The sequence below is a fragment of the Antrostomus carolinensis genome, unplaced genomic scaffold (assembly GCF_000700745.2).
Source record: "Antrostomus carolinensis isolate BGI_N321 unplaced genomic scaffold, ASM70074v2 scaffold6360, whole genome shotgun sequence".
Taxonomy (NCBI): domain Eukaryota; kingdom Metazoa; phylum Chordata; class Aves; order Caprimulgiformes; family Caprimulgidae; genus Antrostomus; species Antrostomus carolinensis.
Window position 1 is genome coordinate 39,592 of NW_010286371.1, and position 18,566 is coordinate 58,157.

Consider the following 18,566-nt stretch of genomic DNA (forward strand, 5'->3'; position numbering starts at 1 on the left):
ATTTATTGCTACAAAATGTCCTGGTACAGTATACTGTACTAAGAAACAAAACCAATCCATTTTGACAGTTCAGCTAATAAGCTTTTAAAAGAAAATATTTCAAGCTGATATATTTTCTCTTCTCAAATTACTGCACTCCTAGGATCCACTAAATATAAAATGAATATGTAGACTAACAACAAATTTGATGCAAGAAGAGTTTGCAGCTGCTGGCTCCAAGAAGCACCCTGTAGACACCTGTCAACACAGATGCCACCTGAACTTCAAGAACATGTATTCTGATTGATGCAAAGAAAAAAATATATTAAAAAACCCTGGCTCTGTAAATTGGCTCTTTGACTAAATGGCTGAAGTTCTACGGTCCAGCAGCCATGTAGCATATTTATTAAGTAAAAGATTCCTTGGGCTTTTTAGTGTTGGAGTACATTACATGTCAAAATGATGTAGTGTAACTTGACATTAAGTAGGTTCACTCTGAGAACAGACGTCTTATACTGTTAGCATCTTTCTGAGAAAAGACAGACAGGTTTAACCAGCTCCTCTTAGGGTGAAAAGAGAAAAAATCTGATTCACCAAGAAACTATATTCCATCTTTTTTCTTGTCCTATAACCATCTGAATTTGGGTCAAGCTGAATCTTTGCCTTCGCCACTGTCACACAGTGCTGATCAGTAAACAAAAATATGCTTGCAGACTTTGGATTACCTTTATTTCGGCATTGTTCAATGGTTTTCTTTGTAAATTCATGTACTTTCTTGTATTTTTGCATGAAACTCTCTATAAATTGACTAGCTTGAAGAGGAGTAATTCCCAGGCAGTCAGCAAGACGTTCTTTACCTGGTGGTAAAGAAATTATCTTTATTATGCAATAAAGCAGAAAAGAAATCCACTATGTACAATAGCACTGCTACATTCACAATTAGCAGAATTAGTTAAACTTTACTTATCTCTATGAAAGACAATGGATCTGATATACTACAGTCATATTTCAACAAAGTAAATGTTTAACTTTGAGCTTGAATGTTTTACTGAAGTTACTGGATTAAGAATATACTTAATAAGAAGTATATAAGAAGTATGTAATTAAGATACTCCTAGTTGTAATTTACACCTATAATGTGACTGAAATCTCTTCTGTTCACAGAATAACTTTGTTGCTTTACGTATCATTTTACCAGTTCAGTGTTGAAATCTCCAAACTTGGAGGAGCAGATAAAGAACCTGAAATCCATTTTAAATGAACACAAATGTGAATGAAGATCTAAAAAAGGATGGAGTTGTGGATGGTAGAGTTTAGCTAGAAGTTACAGAATTGGTGTAGAAGTCACCAGAAAACTTAACTGCTGAAGCAATCACACCAAGTAGCCTGATTTTATAAAGGCAGTTAGAAGTCTGAGTCCCATGGATTTCAAACAGTCTTAGGCTCCTTGATGTCTGTAAAAATCTGTTTCCAAGTTGTGAGGTTAAAGGGTTGGAAAAAGAAAAAAACAGAAGTGAAAAGTGTTTCAACAAAGAGAGACAGGAATAGTAGCTTTTGGATAGGATATAAATGCACAATATACATTATGTCGAATCTAAAAGCATTTATAAAAGAAGGGGGAAAAAAGCTAGACAGTTTTTCATTGTGTGAAAATATAAACTAAGCTACAGTTTAAACATATTTTTAAACCAAAGAGTTTCAGTAAAAATAAAACATGCATCAACATTAGTCATATGAGGTTTGAAAGACAGATACATTTATGTCAGCTGCACAGCAACAAAAAACCAGCACTGTGTCTACAAATACCATAATCTCAGAGGCAACATCTCAAGGCACCAAAGGCATCGAATAGCTATTGTCACAGTAATACTGTCAAGAAAAATTATCTAGCATTTTTGAAAGAGAGAAGATTTCAGCCACCTAAATGCCATCACTGTCAGTCTGATGTGCATTTCAGAACAATTCTGTAGCATTTTGTTCTCAGCCATGTCAGGATCTGCACAGAGCTGCAGGAACACTAGTCTGGATAAGGTGCTAGAAAAAGAAATTCACAAGACATCCAGGGTGATTCTCACTGAGCTATTATAGGTCTATATTTTTATTTGACTTCTAATTAATTTGGGTTTTCTTCCCGGGTCAGCAAAGGACAAATCCATCTGCGAAAGCACATACTGTTAACAGCTAGGAGACTGCAGTGCCTTCCTTAGAGAACTGTAACATTAAGTTTGTCCATGTTATCCATCTAAAGAACTATTAATATAAAGAAAAAAGCATTGCATAAAATAGTAGCAAAATTAAGCCACAATATCAGTAAGGAAGTCAAAAGGTTCCAGGGAAATGCAGTACCTGGGAAGCAAAAAGAGCAGAATGCACAGCAGAATGTAACACCTGATTGTGTTAGATCATGTCCCACAATGCAGGAGCATTAGCCATGCGAAGCAAGGCTCAGGAGTGGACTAAAGCTTCCCTGAGCATTCTCCTTGAGTTATCTGTGCCAGGGGAACTGTTAGCAGCAGCCTATGAGTTTTAGTATTCTCCATTCTATAATATCAACTGAAAATATCATTAGTTTCTCTGCTTTTCACTTAAAGACCTTGACATCCCTCTGTATCAATTTGGGGTTTGAACACACTGCCATTGAATGGAATTAATTCCATATATTACAGATGATGTTGTCTGTGATTTAGTTTTACAAGATGACTGAGGCAGAAGCAGGTGAATTGATTTGCTCCCAACCAAGCAAAAGACAGTAATACTGTCATCCCTCTCAATGTTTGGTGTATTTATTAAAGTACCAACTCCTAGATATAATGAGACTCTTCTTTCTTTATTATACTATTTTCTATCATCCAGGATTATAGAAAAGACCTTGAAAATACGAACCAAGTGTAACCTAAAGTTAAGAAAACAAACAAACAAAAAAATTACTATTTACTACATTTCATTAACTCCTGTAACCATAATACAGGCAAGCTCCTCAGGGAATGCTTCTGTACTTTTCAGTCCCAAAAGTAGTAAAATAAATAAGCATTATTCACACTCTTCAGTTATATCAAAATATCTCCTTAATGAAAAGTTAGCCAACTTTTGAAGGGAGACAAACTGTAGGTGGAATTCAATCCATCAATTTCAGGTATCTAATAATTATTTTTTGCCAGCCCCGTTTCCATCAAAATAGTTTAATGATATCATTCCATGTTATGTCTTAATTAGGATTTGATCACACTGTTAATGAACTAAAGCATCTTATTATCTTTCAGGTGCTTCAACTGCCCTCATATGAGAGACAGGGAGATGAAGCACAAACAAGTAAATGGAGATACTTAAATTAAGCACTGCTGCACTGAAATGTTCAGTGCCTGGCACAGAGCAAGCGAGAGTGCCAACACTCTGCTTAATATAACCATCTAAACTCTCTACAGCATGAGGAGACAGACATAGGCTCTACTAAGGGAGGCTCTAGCCCCAGTATTTCCTTTTCTCCACTGACTATATACAGAACTACAGGACGTTCAACTGGTAGTGATTTAGTCTGATGATTAAGCCAAGTATCTGCCTGTTCCACCCAGAGTAAAGAGAACAGATAGGAAATGTGTGGCATCTGCATGGACCAAGGGGCAGGGGTGCTAATGCCTGCATTTCATAAAATAATCTAGTGAAGAAAACATTCAGGCCCTTGGCCAACTCTGCCTTTGGTTCAAGGACTACTGATGACTCACTGCAAAAAAATGGTTTAGAAAGCATTCTCACCCGGGAACTCAAGATGTCATTTTAAGTTCTTCTAAGTTAAGTAAAGCCTGTAACCTAGGCCTCCCATTTCCTAAATGAGTTTTCCAAGTACTCACCTTCTGTAGAACTTTCAGATTTCTCCAGAAGACCTACATAAAGTTTAGTTAGTTGTCCACTAAAACAAATTCACAAGAGCTTGGAGGCTGATGATACATATGCATCTATCCTCCCAGAAAAGGTAATTCTAAGCATGTATGAAGCATAAGGAGAGTTGGGCAACATTTAAGAAATGGCAGGCAGTTTTAGAAAGTATGCAGAATGTCTTGACTTATCTAGGACCTGGGCAGGACTTGGGCAGAACGGGTAGCAGTGTGGATTTTTTGCAGGTTTTCTGCAGTTTTAAAGAAATTGTAGAAAACATCAAGATCTAAAATATGGAAACAGCTTTATACTGTGAGTGTGACTAAGCACTGGCACAGGTTGCCCAGGGAGGTTGTGGAGTCTCCATCCTTGAAGATATTCAAAACCCATCTGGACAAAATCCTGGGCAACCAGCCCTAAATGCTTGAGCAGAGCAGGTGGATCTGATGACCTCCAGAGGTCCCCTCTACCCTCGGTCATTCTGTGATTCTATAACTGTGTTTTGAGACAATATTGCAGTTTTTTTAATTTCATTGCAGTTTTTCTCATCTCTATCTATATAACAACAGAATGCAAACTCCACTCAATATTAAACTCATTTTAGATAAAGACAAATGCTTCAGTTATATCAGCAGCAAATAAATACAAAATCAGAGTAATCTTTATAAATGTCAATGTAGCTGTATTAATTTGATAATTTTGACACCGGGTAGATAATTTAACAATCCTTGATAAAAATAAAGAGTTAATACTTTGTCAATATTTTATTCACTTTTAGAAACTCAGTCCACATATAAATTATGTATAAAGTATGAATCTACTGTAGCTGCTTTTTTTTTCTAAAAATGCCTACCTGCTCCATAAACCACTGAGTAAACTACACGTTTTGCTTGCTCTCTGTCAGCATGTTTCACTTGTTCACTTGGTATCCCCTTCCTAAACAAACAAACAAAAATCATACATTTTCAGTTAAAACTAATTTGTTAATCCCACAGAAAATGTATTTAAAGTCAATAACCATTTAATAATTATAGATTTATAAGATATGAACAGAAGCACTTAAGGGCTTTTGTCTTAGGCCAGAAATGCACAACTTCTTTACAAATGTTGGTGGTTTCAGTCCATATTAAATGAAACTATTTAAATCTTCATCTTCTCCTTTCCTTTTCTTTTTAATAGAATTATTGGCTAGGAAAAGTCCTACTACTATATAATTAGTTCTTTAGGTTGAAAAGGATTCAAAATTGACTCATGAGAAAAATTAAATCTTTGCAGCAACAGCACTTCTTCAAGACGTTACATACATAGAGACTCAAACATAAGTCTGATCTAAAGCTTATTTAAACAAAGGTTATATCAGGGCTTCATTAATAGGAATATCCAATCTTCTATCAAAAATAATGACTGACAAAAGCATGTACTGATTCTCTCTCTCTGTCTTACATATGCCCCACAATAGAGATGCTTCATAAAACATCAGCACTGGCTGTTTCCTAACTTAAGAGTGTAGCTAGTTTACTCCCAGCAAAGTATCATCCTTCCTGGTTCCCATTCACTCACCGACTGATGGAAAGAGTTCCATGAAAGGGCAAATGGATTTAGCAATTTGCAAATAAAAAGCTAGAACTTTGCATTGCCACCTATGCTTTTTCTTTCTTTCCAAACAAAGCTTCAGAAAGAATGGTAACATTATTGACAATTGACAACACTGAAGAATATTGATCATTTGGTTTAAACAGAAGTGCATTGGGGAAAAATCTCAATCATTTACTCACACTCTGAAAACTAATACCTACACAAACTGTACTTGGAACCTAGAGATGAATTGCTGTCAGAGATACTTGATGACATATGCACAGTTTGTGAATAAATCTCCTCATGAGTCTGTTCGTTGATTATTTAGTTGCATTTTTCAAAGCAAAGTTTTCTATGCTTTGTTATGAAAGTTTTTTGCCATGAAAGATACTTTGTCATGAAATTTTTGGCTGATGAGTTTTGTGAAAATGGCATATTTCAGTGTATCTTCTGGGAAAAGAGTCTTTCACCATTATGATATTAAAACACCTAGAAAATAAGCAGAGCCACAAATTTTTGCTTGCTTGGCCCATACACTGATTTTAGTCAAGCCTATGCACAGTGCTTGTATAATTAGGTACTCTGAATGATAAACTGGCAGATCTTGAGTGCAATCAGATTTAAACAAGTCCTTATAGCAATACAGATTTTTTGAAGAGGAAAAATTAAATACGATTTCAAACGTTCCTTGGACAAACAGTCTTTTGGTTTTGTACAAGCTCACATTGTTCCTTTGAATGCTACTAATTGTTCCAAGATAAAATGGACTTTTCACTGCTCATTTTAGGCTGGGAAACGTGAAGGACTGGATAATTTAATACATAGTGTTTTCCACCTGTAATGAAGACTATTCCCACTTCAGTCAGTTGTTCTGGTAGTTGGAGACTCTTATAATTTGCTGTCTTAGTTAGGCCAGGTCAAAAGTTCATGGCTCTTTTGAATAAAGTAGGTCGAGATTCTCAAGTGTACCTGAATAAGAGGACAAAGTGGCAAGTGGAGCTACTAAGTGCAGAATTAGGAAACTAGACATCATTAAGGATTTCCTGAAGCAATCTCTGGCAAAACGTCTGTAGGAATTTCCTGAAGAACCTGGCAGAAAGCTACATGTACACTTGAAAAAGCATCTATCCAGAACCAGGAGGGAAAACAGAAGCTGATAAGACAGTAAATCTTACCTGAGGACCATTCTGAGATGAAGAACCAAGATTGAAGAATGCTAAAATTAGGGAAACAATACAAAATGCAATACTGCTTTCCTAACACTGTATAATTTGAACTAGAGGCCTAGAGAAGGCAAGAGATAGGAGTACAGCAATAGAGTTTACTTGCAGATTTACTTAAGTCTGAGGCTAGAGACAACTGAGAGCCCAGGGGTCAGCAGGGGGTATGTTAGCTGCTCACTTCTCTGAAGAAAAAAATAAAAGGGGGGGGGGGCTATAATAGAAAAAACACAGTGGGTAAGAAGTCAAGAATCTGTAAAGAAACACACACGCTTATCAGATCACAGTACTGAGGAGGACACAATACGAGAGTCTTGCTGGGAGGGACTAGTGGTTCTAGAGAAGCTCTAACAGTGAAAGACGACACTAGACATTAACTGTGCACAGCGAGACCCACTGTTAGGATTTTAAGGATGATTTTGCATTATCCAAGCTTCAACTTGAAAAGGCTGACTGGGAAAAACACAAATAAATTTATTGCTGTAATCATGATAGGCAGTGTCAGGAGAAGGATCTTGTGCTTCCATTGTAAGCAATCACAATAAAACCTTGCCTTACAGAGTTACAGTGCATCGTGTGATCATGGCAATCACAACAGTCACTTAGCATTTCCTGATCTTTGGTTAGCCATGAAATACATGAGAAGCAATTAAAATTTCAGGGCTTTATGTCAAATATTTCTTTTACTATAATGCTAAAAACAAAATGGTCAGCCAACACCTCCTAGTGTGTCAGAGTGGTAAATGTGAGCACTTAGCAGAGAGGCATTACAACTAGCGCTCTGTATATTTGGAAATTTATGTGCCACATTCAAGAATCCAGAGTAATAAAGGATGAAATTGACATATAAATCACAACTGCTTGAGCAAACAGAAGTCATTAATCAAAACTATTCCTTTTTTTCCTCCCTCTAATACTGAAAATTTTTTTTCTGTTTGTATTGACAATGATTTATATTTGTGATAATTAATTTGTTTTAATGGGTACTGTGAGAATCTATTTAAAGTTAAAACTTTTATTTTGGCTTTGGACTCATCATGATATTGAAAAGGAGACATTGTTATCTTCTTATTTGTGTAAGAAATGTTTAAGCTACAATCACTAAGCAAGCTATCTAATGCACAAAAATACTCAGTGCTGAATTGTGGTATGATGTGAAATAGATCTACAGTGAAGATGCACGGTTTTCAAATAAACTTTAATCTGAAAAAGGAAGCTGAACGGGTATAGAAAAAGCCTCAGCTGCTGGGCCCAGGCAGCGACATGGAGGCAGACTTCAGCTCATCCAGTACTGTATGTACATCTGGAGGAACAGGAAGAACAATAATGCAATGTAGCAGAAACTGATGCAGGAAAAAAAAAAAAGGTCAAGAGAAGAAAGGATTTGCTGCTGCAGGTTTTGCTGTGCAAATAGCACAGTTTCCAAAGTCCTGCAGGAAATACATACGCAGTTATCAGTTCTAGCATGAATTATATCTTTCCATTTTATAACATCTTTCTCATTACTCTCTCTCTCAAATACACTACATGTTTAAGTTTGTAATCAGTATTATTATAATCTTCAAATTCTTCAAATGATTTACCATCTTCGAATGTGCAATATTTAACCTCCTACACTCCTGTCATTGCCTGCATACTTGTCTCAATCTATTTCCACATCTCCAATTTGCTTGTCCTTTACCTTTCTTCGTTTAGTACTGTTTTGCAGCTACTTTGCTTTATAGTACTTTACTTGATACACATCTATTAGGTAGACTAAAGAATGGACTTTAGTGCTGGAAGACATGTTCAAGTTAACAGATCTCATTGTATTTGGAAGGAACTAGAGCTAAACAATCTGGAAAGGTCTGTGAGGACACCAAAACAACTTAACAGATGAAAACTGTAGAAAATCTGATCAACACAGTGAGAGTAAACATACACAAACTCTTTAAAAAGGCGGTTCTACTATGAACTGGGCTGTATGCATAAAAGGGAATAGCTGCCTAATTCTTAGAGTTGAAAAAATAGAGAAATTTTTTCTGGTGAAACAGTGAAGAAGGATAACATCAAGTTATTAGTAAGAAACACAGAGTGCATATATATGAAGCTTAAAAATGAGCATATGTAATTTATTATTTTTTCAGAGATAATATCTTGAATATTTGCTGTAGTTTCTTCAAAATTCACTATATGTTTTCACATATTAATGAGGTCTAATGGAGTTCTCAAAGAGTTTCTGCTGAATTAAGTCTTAAATCTTTAAAATATATGAATACCAAATTTCTTTATACCCAAGAAAAATCTGGCAATCATATCTGTAATTTAAAAAAAAAAAAAAGCTTAATTAAACATTTAATACAGAGTAGAGATCTAGATGGATTTATTTTTAATGTATATAGAATATTAAAAGGAAAGACTTAACACAACTTTTAGTATATAGAAAGATGCACACAGCATAAAGTGTATGAACACACACACAAAAAAAATTGAAGAGGCCACAGGGCATAAAGTTTGAGTAATGCCAAAATAAAACTTTGAGAACAAGTAGAAATGAAAGGAAATCAGTCTTAAAAGAATGTGATAAGACATTTCTGGGAAATGTTGTATGGTGACGGAAGTCGTCTGTTTATGTACAGGAAAAGGCAGAACAAACTTCTCCAACACAATATCTGGCAGACATGTGTTGCCTTGATCTGCATTACATTCCAGCCAGGGTAAGCTCAGTCATAATAGCCACAAAGCTCTTGGCTGCTCTCCTGCATCTGCCAATTAATCTAAGTCCTAGCTGTGAGGTAATGTGCGAAATGAGATGGAGTGCCTTTAGATTCTTTTTATACATGGTCATTAATGTCCAATAAAAGAGTAAATATATGAGTGAATACACATTTGTTCATCTGACTGCTTTTATAGCTTTTTAAAATTTCATCAGTGAACTATAGAAATCTCTCATTTTTGATCACCTGTTGCTATTTAATAGCAGATGAGGGTTGTATATTTTATAAGTTTGTGCCTGGAACTTTGCATTGGCTTATGAAACTGGTACAGACAGTTTGTAGTGACAACTGCAAACTTTAGAAAACCTCAGTTTTACTGTGGTATCACCACTGGATAGGTCTTGTAGGAGGTAAATTCTGATATTTTTTTTTTCCTTATTATACCTGAGGCAAGCAGAATATATACCAAAATATACGTGAGCATACTAAACATAAGGAAAAGATTGGCTACGCATAACCTAGTTCACTCACTGTTAATGCAATGCGCAAGAATAAGCAATTTTTTTGAAAGCTGCTATTCCATGACTAATGGAAAATGCTGACAAGGCTCAGGCATAAGTTACCTCAGAAATTTTTAAGGTAACACGTGGAAGTCATCTTGGAACAATGTCTAATCTCTGTTAGAAAACACAGAAAAGGAAGAGGTTGGGAAACAGTTTCCCTGAAGTCACTATAATATCAAAATAATTACTATTTTTGCCTTACCTTTCAATTGAAAGCCAGGCATAAAGTACATGCAATTAGCCCATCTACATATTTTTATCATACACAGTTTTAATGGATGGTTTGATATAGAATGTCCAGTGAAAAGCACATGTACAACCACATATATATGCCTTCTGTAACTATAAGGCATTTACACAACTATGTTCTAAATAAAAAAGTAGCTCCATTACCTTCCTCATAAGAAGAGCATAGAGACATCAGGATGAAAAATGAAATTTGTCTAGAATGCCCAGAAGAGTAGGAATAAAATTAAGATACTTTTCCAAAAAAAGGAAAGAAACATCTACAGAGACTGAAATGCAGACTAACATCTTGCCAGAAGAGAAACAGCAGGTGAAATAGCTAACAGAAATATAGACCTTTCTGATGTAACCTAAGTATATATTAAGTAATTTTTTCTTTTGTTTCTTTATCTATATCACTTCTAAACACTTCTCATGTCTGATTTGGATATTATGGCAAATGCTTGTACTCACATTTTTATCGTAACCTGGTTTGCATAAATGAGATATGAGGTTACAGAGTATCACAAAGAAACTCCTCACCCAAGGATATGCACCAATAAATGAATCAACAAACTAGGGCATTGGGATATCTTAAGTAGTACACCAGGTTCCTCACATCTCCTCCTTATCCGAAGGGTAATACACAGAATCTCCATTTCACATCTATTTATTCCCACCCTGGCATCAGGAGAGACAGAGCTGTCTTCCAGTGACCACTGCACATGTTGGAGAATCTCTGGCATGGATCTCCCATGTAAATATAGGGGTCATGTACTTAAGCACAGAGGGGAGAGGGTCACGACTCCCCACTCAGGGAGTTTATTTTTGTGTTTTATTTAGTTTAGAGGTTTTTATAAAGGTTTTAGTTGTGTTCAACTTATTTGAAGGAAAGACTACAGCACTGTCAGCTTTATGTCGTCCCTCCTATACTACAGTCAGCTCTGCAACATTTTTGCCATTGTATCTCTTTTCCCTCTTTGTATGCCACCCTACCAAATCGCATTTTAATTTGTTTTATATCTATTTAGCATGAGGAAAAGCTTTATAACCCCTATAAAATTATTTTGCAAGACTCCAGAAGCACTTCAGGATTTTAAAAGTCCTTCCAGTGGTTAAACATTAAGTAATGTATTTTGTCTGAGTAGCCTCTATAGTCCATTGCATGAAGATTTAGTTCATTAGTCCTCAATCTTGTTTTAAAGAGCATGATATCTAGCTTTCATGTATTTTACAGAAGACAAAGACATGTCTTTGCAGTTTGCTCTGTGGGCCTGATGTCTTCTGTTGCTAAATTTTGAAGTAGCAGGGAAACAGATAAAGAAATTGCAACAAGGTCATGTAATAAATTGTAGCTATCATCAGTAGCAATTTGGTGAAAGATTCATTTGGGAGTCAAGTGATCCATTATCCTTATTAAGATATTTACCTGCATGTTGATGTCCCAGATATTGGATATTGAAGAGATAAATTAGATAGATAGCACTTATTTTCAGTGCTGTCGACAAAAAAGGTCACTTAAGAGATTTTTCTTTAAAAATGCACAATTCTGGGCATCCATCAGTTAGAACAGAAAGTCCTTGACATAGATAAATGTGCTTGAAAGAGCACATCCTACCCTGCAACCTTCACCTTTCCTCTTCTTCACTCCTGCAGGAACAACAAAGGGCTTTCTTCTCACATCTGTAGTCTCTCTTACATAGTGAATTTCACGGACAAGTGGTATTTATTTCAGAGTCCTGTGACTGCTGAAGGAATTATTTAACTAGAGGGCATTCTTATTTTAGGGTCTTTGGGTCTACAAGCACAGAATAAAAGGATGTCAGGGTAACTAACTCCCAGCTTCAGCTGCCAGTGTGAACATCAACAGTGTTGAGCACCATCACTGGAAGAATAAATAAATGTAAACAGATTAATGGGTCTATACAAATTGGAATGACAAAATTTGTCAGAGGCCATTTATAAAAAAGAAATAATATCAGGGATCAAATGCAAATGAATGCTCTTAAGAGTTCTTTCTTCACTTATCACATCATTTTTTCAAGCTGTTCTGCAAGAGGCTTCAAATAGTTAAGAAGGAACAGAAGCCATTTTGGGAGATGATACAGGTAGTTGTAGAGTATCAAATAATTACCCATCTTGGACCTGTCAGAAGACTTGTAACTTTATAAAGAAATAGCTGGACCTTCAGAGCAGCCTTTAGAGAAATACCAGAAAAGGAAACAAAAGGAAACAGAGTTCTTAATATATAATCAAAAAAGGATGTAACTGCCATCTCAGATATTACACAGAACAAAACATGGAGCTATAATATTGTTACAACAATGTACAGTTTTCTCAGGAAAAACAAGTAAGGGAAGAAGGGAGATGTCATCACACTACATCAGACTGCATCTACATAGTTCAGAAAAAAATACAAAGCAGAGTTTTCAATGTCTTGGTAGGGCAATGAAAAGAGGAACAAATCAGTCATGCTATACATGAAGGTCTTGAACAAATGGTTCTGCAGAGAGGAATGAGATAATTCATATCCCATCTCTTTCAATCTTCACTAAAAACATCTCTTGCAGCCTAAATATCACATTGAATAATAATAATAATAATATCACATTGAATTAAATGGAAAAGTAAAAGTGAAGAATGAATTGCCTTTGCATTCTTTATTTCATCAAGATTTAATTCAGTTAAATTAAATAAACTTAAACATTTTATTAAGCTCTGGAGTGTGCTCATAAAATGCAGCATTTTATCAAAGTCACTCTAGAACGAGATGACTATTTGGAGATAGCTTTTCATATACAAGAGAGTCTCTCCATAAAATTAGTAAAGCTAAATGTTATCAGACACCATGAAACAATGGAGGACAGTCCCACTTCCTCAGAGCTTGCTTTTTCACTAGTTTGTATGTTAGCTGTGGTGGTGACAATTCTAAAACTTTATTTTTCATTTATTCTAGAATGCTAAGAAAGCATTTAATGTGCAATAATAATAAGCTTCCAATGTGACATAAAATTAAGCTGTCTGGTTAAACTTGTAGTTAACAACCTAGTTTATTGTTTAGCTCTTCTTAAAACAAAAGCTATTTTACTTCCTCAAGATTTTATTCCCCGTGCCTTATTATCTGCTAGTCTAAACAAATGTCACAGCTGCATTTCTCTGAGGGACTGTAAACTACAAGGTGAAATTTCCATAAGCTGCCATCCAGACAGTCTGTCAGAGTGCAAAGCAAGACAAGTGTTAAATTTCATTAATATCAACTATTGCAAGTGAGCTTTGAAAACAGATAGAAATTGCTTTACTGCAAAAGTAAAACTGTTAAAATATTCCACGCCAACATCCATGAGGCATTGAACTCAGAGCTTAAAATGTTTTAAAACTCTGATTCTGAGAAGGCAAACTGAACATCTTCCCTTTTACTAAATTTCAGCATTTACAGTAGTTATTTTTTGGGAGGGAGGGATGGGACAAAGGAATAGAAAGGAGTAGGTGGAGAAAGTGATAGCTAATTAAACCACTACACGAATGCTCTTTGAAAAAAAAACACACACTGCAATAATTAAACATCACAAGCCAAAGCCTAGATCTGTCTCCTATATCTCAACAGAAAAGTTCAAATATATATACATATTTAAACCCTAATTTGTGAAGGCAGAGCTACCTTCATTAAGAAACAGACATATTTCACAAGCGATGTTTATTGAGAGAGGGATAAAAATCTCAATCTAGAATTAGTGGGCTTTGCCTAATGCGAACAAGTCTGATTTAAATAATGATGTTTCTTCAGAACAATTATTTAATCTGTTAAATTTCTTGCAGAAATTTAAGTACAAGTAATGAACCTTAACATTAATGACATACCAGGCTAAATACTGCCAGGCCAAAATTGGAGGCATAATCTGAGGATACAATTACAGCTGATTTCCACAATGCTTTCAAGCAGATATCAGAGACTGCCTAATCCCAAAGTGAGTATAATAATAGGACAGAAAAAAGAAACAGAAATTAAATATACAGAGATCTTAGAGCTTATCTTCTGAGCTATTTCACAACAAACTCTTCTCCAACACAGCAGAGCAGGAACAAAATTAGATAGCATCCTGACACCATTTCCCCCCCGTCCAGACTGTAGTAATTGTGAACCTATCCCTACATGCTGCACATCTTGGAAAGAAACCCTTCCACAGAGTCTAAAGAATAATAGAGACTATTGCTTTTCTGCAAGCTATTTTAATTGCAAATAAGAATTATTAAAGTATAGAATTTCTGTATAAAGTAGGGCATGAGGAATTATAAACAGAAAAGATGTAATAATTGATCATGGAACAACTAGGAAACAGCGTGGTTTGTCTGTGGAAAAACAAATGCAATTTCAGAATGTGTTAAGTGAGCTATTTCCAATGACAGGACAATATCAGTACTGTTGAACAATATACTGGTGAGATTTTTAGCTGGGTTAGTTAGCAAAATTTGGTTACTACGTTCAAGAAACATGAATTGGTGGTGGCAGGCTACCAGCATATTGAATAGAGTAAAAAAATCAACCATGTGAAAGGAGACACTGACTATATCAATATTAAGAAATTAAATCTGCCCATAAATATTCTGCAGCACTGGGGTTCACTGGAAAACAACACCACATATCCCCACTTTAAAACTTTCTTACCATCCAAACATGGTGCTGCATCCAGCAGCCTGGTGGAAATGATCCCCAGCCCATGCTAATTCATTAACTGTTTAGTTCAGACCTATGACCATGATAGGGACCAATTTTCCAACCCAGATTTTGAGTGCCAGCCATCAGGAACGTCTCCTGCACTAAATTTATTAGAATGCAGGTAGTCTCTCAAGTCATTATTTCTGTTTTGTTCACCATTCTGCTAGCCCAGCTTCATGGCTGTTACAAAATTGAGTTCTGTTTCTGGACCATGACACAAGTATTCCTGAGACTGTGCTGTAATGCAGAGATTTTAGAGCTAGTTTTGGTAACTAAGGCAGTTTAGTGAAACAGTCAGTGCCACAGAGGTTCATTTTCCTTGCCAAGAAGAAACACAGATTAATGTACAAGGAATTCTGTATAGTCATAACTAGCTGCTCATTAAGGTATTTTGATGACAAATACCCTGAGAAAGCCTGTCTTGTTTCCTTAAAGAATGAGGGCTGACAACACAGTAAATTGCCTTCCTGAAGTATTTATACAAAACAAACTCTGCAGGGTGAGGAGAGGCAATAAAGCTAATGGGCAACATTGGCAAGAATGATTTGGGTATATAAACCATAGGAATAAATATAAGGTAGAAAGTAAAAGGAGTTTTCTAGGCAGAAGAGGAATGGGAAATTCAACAGCTCTTCAAAAGCATTATGCAGGTTAAAACCAGTTCTCAGTTGAGACCCTATAAATCTATGAAAGGGAGTTAATAGCATTATCACCTGCAACAATTTTATGACCAAAAGGGTCCTGCTAGTCTTATACTCCTGTGTGAGCCCAGGCATGTTCACACCAAGCATAAAGCACTGACCAGCAGTGTGAGAGATTTGGCCTTACTTTTTCTTAGAGTTTCTCTTCCAAATGCTTCTCTGTTCTTAATAACTGCTGTCACCTTGTCAGCATCTTTTCATAGAATCCTAGAATGGTTTGAGTTGGAAGGGACCTTAAAGATCATCCAGTTCCAACCCCCCTGCCATCAGCAGGGACACCTTCCACTAGATCATGTTGCTCAGAGCCTCATCCAGCCTGGCCTTGAACACTTCCAGGGAGGGGGCATCCACAGCTTCTCTGGGCAACCTGTTCCAGTGTCTGACCACCCTCACAGGAAACAATTTCTTCCTAATATCTAATCTAAACCTACCCTCTTCCAGTTTGAAGCCGTTACCCCTTGTTCTGTCACTACCTGCCCTTGTACAGAGTCCTTCCCCAGCCTTCGTGTAGCCCCTTCAGGAGCTTCTCCAGGCTCCCCCCTGGAGCCTTCTCTTTTCCAGGCTGAACAGCCCCAACTCTCTCAGCCTGTCCTCATAGCAGAGCTGCTCCAGCCCTTGGATCATCCTCGTGGCCTCCCCTGGACTTGCTCCAGTAGGTCCAGGTCCTTCTCATGTTGAGAGCCCCAGAACTGGACACAGTTTTCCTGCCACAAGAGGCCACATTTATTCTCACAGGAATTCAAGCTTCTACCATAGCACCGCATAGGTTTAAAAAATTTCTCAAGACCCAACCTAAGAAATCTGCAGTGATACAGCTGCAGGAGCTGCAAGTGGTACAGTCTCACTCACAAATATTTTACCAAATAAGTTATTCTTAAACACCAGATTCATAATGAGTAGTATTTCCTCAATTAGACCTTCTGCCATAGAATACCTATCCTTGAATGTGACTACATTTGGAAGAGCATGCCTTCCCATTCAAATTGAAATTGTGTCTCTCTGAACTGCATATATAAAACAAATTCTTGATTCCTCACTTTTTATCAGTAATATTCTGAATAAAAAAAGAAAGATACAAGATGAAAATGAGAGATATTTTAGATATTGATCAGAATAGAAATGATACACAAACAATGAGACAATGGATAAGCAGAAATAATTATTCAGTTAAAAGTATTGCAAAAATTGATTCTTTAGAATCTATTTCACAAAAGAAAAATAAGCAGAAGCCTTGAAACTAATTAAAAATGATAACAGTATTACAAAATCAGGAAACTCAATGATAATGAAAGAAATGTTATATTAACCCTTAGTGAGACTTCTAGCCGGTAGCACTGAGTTTAGGATCTCCAGCTTTACAGTGAGTATATATTGTCTGAGTTACACATCCAAACTTCAGAGCTGAAAGATCACAGCACAGTCATATATTTCTAAATGGAGCCCCCAGCAGGGATATTCAGATACACTTATTTAAGGAGATTGCCATATAATACATATGAATACTTTCTTCAAAGGGAGGATTCTAGAAGTAAACCTAAGTAACTCCATGGTGAAGAGCAGGTATGCTTGTAATTTGTCTTAATACTGCAAAACAGAGCTTCACCATCTTACATGTGCACAATGGCATGGAATGCCTCTTCTTCACTGCAACTCCAGAAAACAAAGATTTAATTATTTTGCAATGTATGAAGTTAAATTAATTAACCCAAATTCATTTTAGACTTGACATTAAGCTCATAAAAAATGAGGAAATAAATCCAAGAGACTACGTGTTCTAATAACTGATTAGAAGTGTATGAGATAGCCTGGACTACCTAAAAAAAAAATCTTTAGACAAAGATGGAGTTCCAAGAGTCCTAAACTGGTATAACTCATTATTTAAATTATTTAGGGGAGATCTTATAGCGGCCTTCCAATACCTGAAGGGGGCCTATAAGAAAGCTGGGGAGGGACTTTTCGTTAGGGCAGTTAATGACAGAACTAGGGGGAATGGCTTTAAACTGAAAGAGGGTAGGTTTAGATTAGATATTAGGAAGAAGTTCTTTAGTGTGAGGGTGGTGAGACACTGGAACAGGTTGCCCAAAGAGGTTGTAGATGCCCCCTCCCTGGAAGTGTTTAAGACCAGGGTGGATGAGGCTTTGAGTAACCTGATCTAGTGTAAGGTGTCCCTGCTCATGGCAGGGGGGTTGGAACTAGATGATCTTTAAGGTCCATTCCACCCTAAACCATTCTATGATTCTATGATTTAGAAAATGAACAAAACTGAGAGATCTCTAACTGGGGGAACTGGAACTGTGTGACTCCGTGGTTGCATATTGTAACTGTGCCTACTAATAGGGACGGGAGGAGAGCTAAAGCTCTTCCTATCTCCTTGGTACAAGCCCACCTGAATAAGCATGGTTATTTCATTCCTCCTTAATCACCTCATAAACACTCCGGTGACATCCCTTTCAAGAGCTTGTTGATAATATTTTCATAAAATTAATACAGAAGTACAAATATTCATATCTCTTTAAAAACCATTTAGCTACAGATGTGGTTTTTCACTACTCAAAAATCTATTTATCTCATTCCTGATTTATTGGCCTTTGCTCTTGCTATTTAAGGCAGTAGGCAACTTAACTGAATTCAATGTCTGCTGTACCATACATTTATATGAAGTAACCTAAAAAAAGACAGCGTTGTGCTGAGAATGAATCTTTAATCTACTTAATACAAAGAACATATTTGAAACACGGCTGTATAAAACGAGTATGGGCAAGCGTATACATCTTCAGTTAGTCTACCACCAAGCATTTGTACGTACTTGACCTTATCTTTTTCAAACAGACCCAGTACAGTATCCTTTTGTATAATTCAGCCCATGAGGACTTATTTTGATTTATTTGAGGAATATCCAAAATACCTCTGCTTATTTCCTGTGTCCTTCAGAACTCAGCAGGATATCAACAGATAGAGCTATTGTCAGGAAGTATCCTGAATTGCCAAGTGACTAGAAAAACACGAGTCCCTGTTTTGCCATA

General features: G+C 36.3%; 1 protein-coding gene across 1 annotated transcript in view; it reads right to left on the reverse strand.

The window, feature by feature from the left end:
• POLN (DNA polymerase nu) overlaps positions 1-18,566 on the reverse strand; it is a 103,077-nt gene that overhangs the window by 29,086 nt on the left and 55,425 nt on the right. Inside the window, exons 18-19 of the mRNA XM_010165470.1 lie at positions 4,703-4,785; positions 705-836 (exon numbers count right to left, since the gene is read on the reverse strand). Of these exons, the coding sequence (XP_010163772.1) occupies positions 705-836; positions 4,703-4,785 (215 nt within the window). The remainder of the gene's footprint in view (positions 1-704; positions 837-4,702; positions 4,786-18,566) is intronic.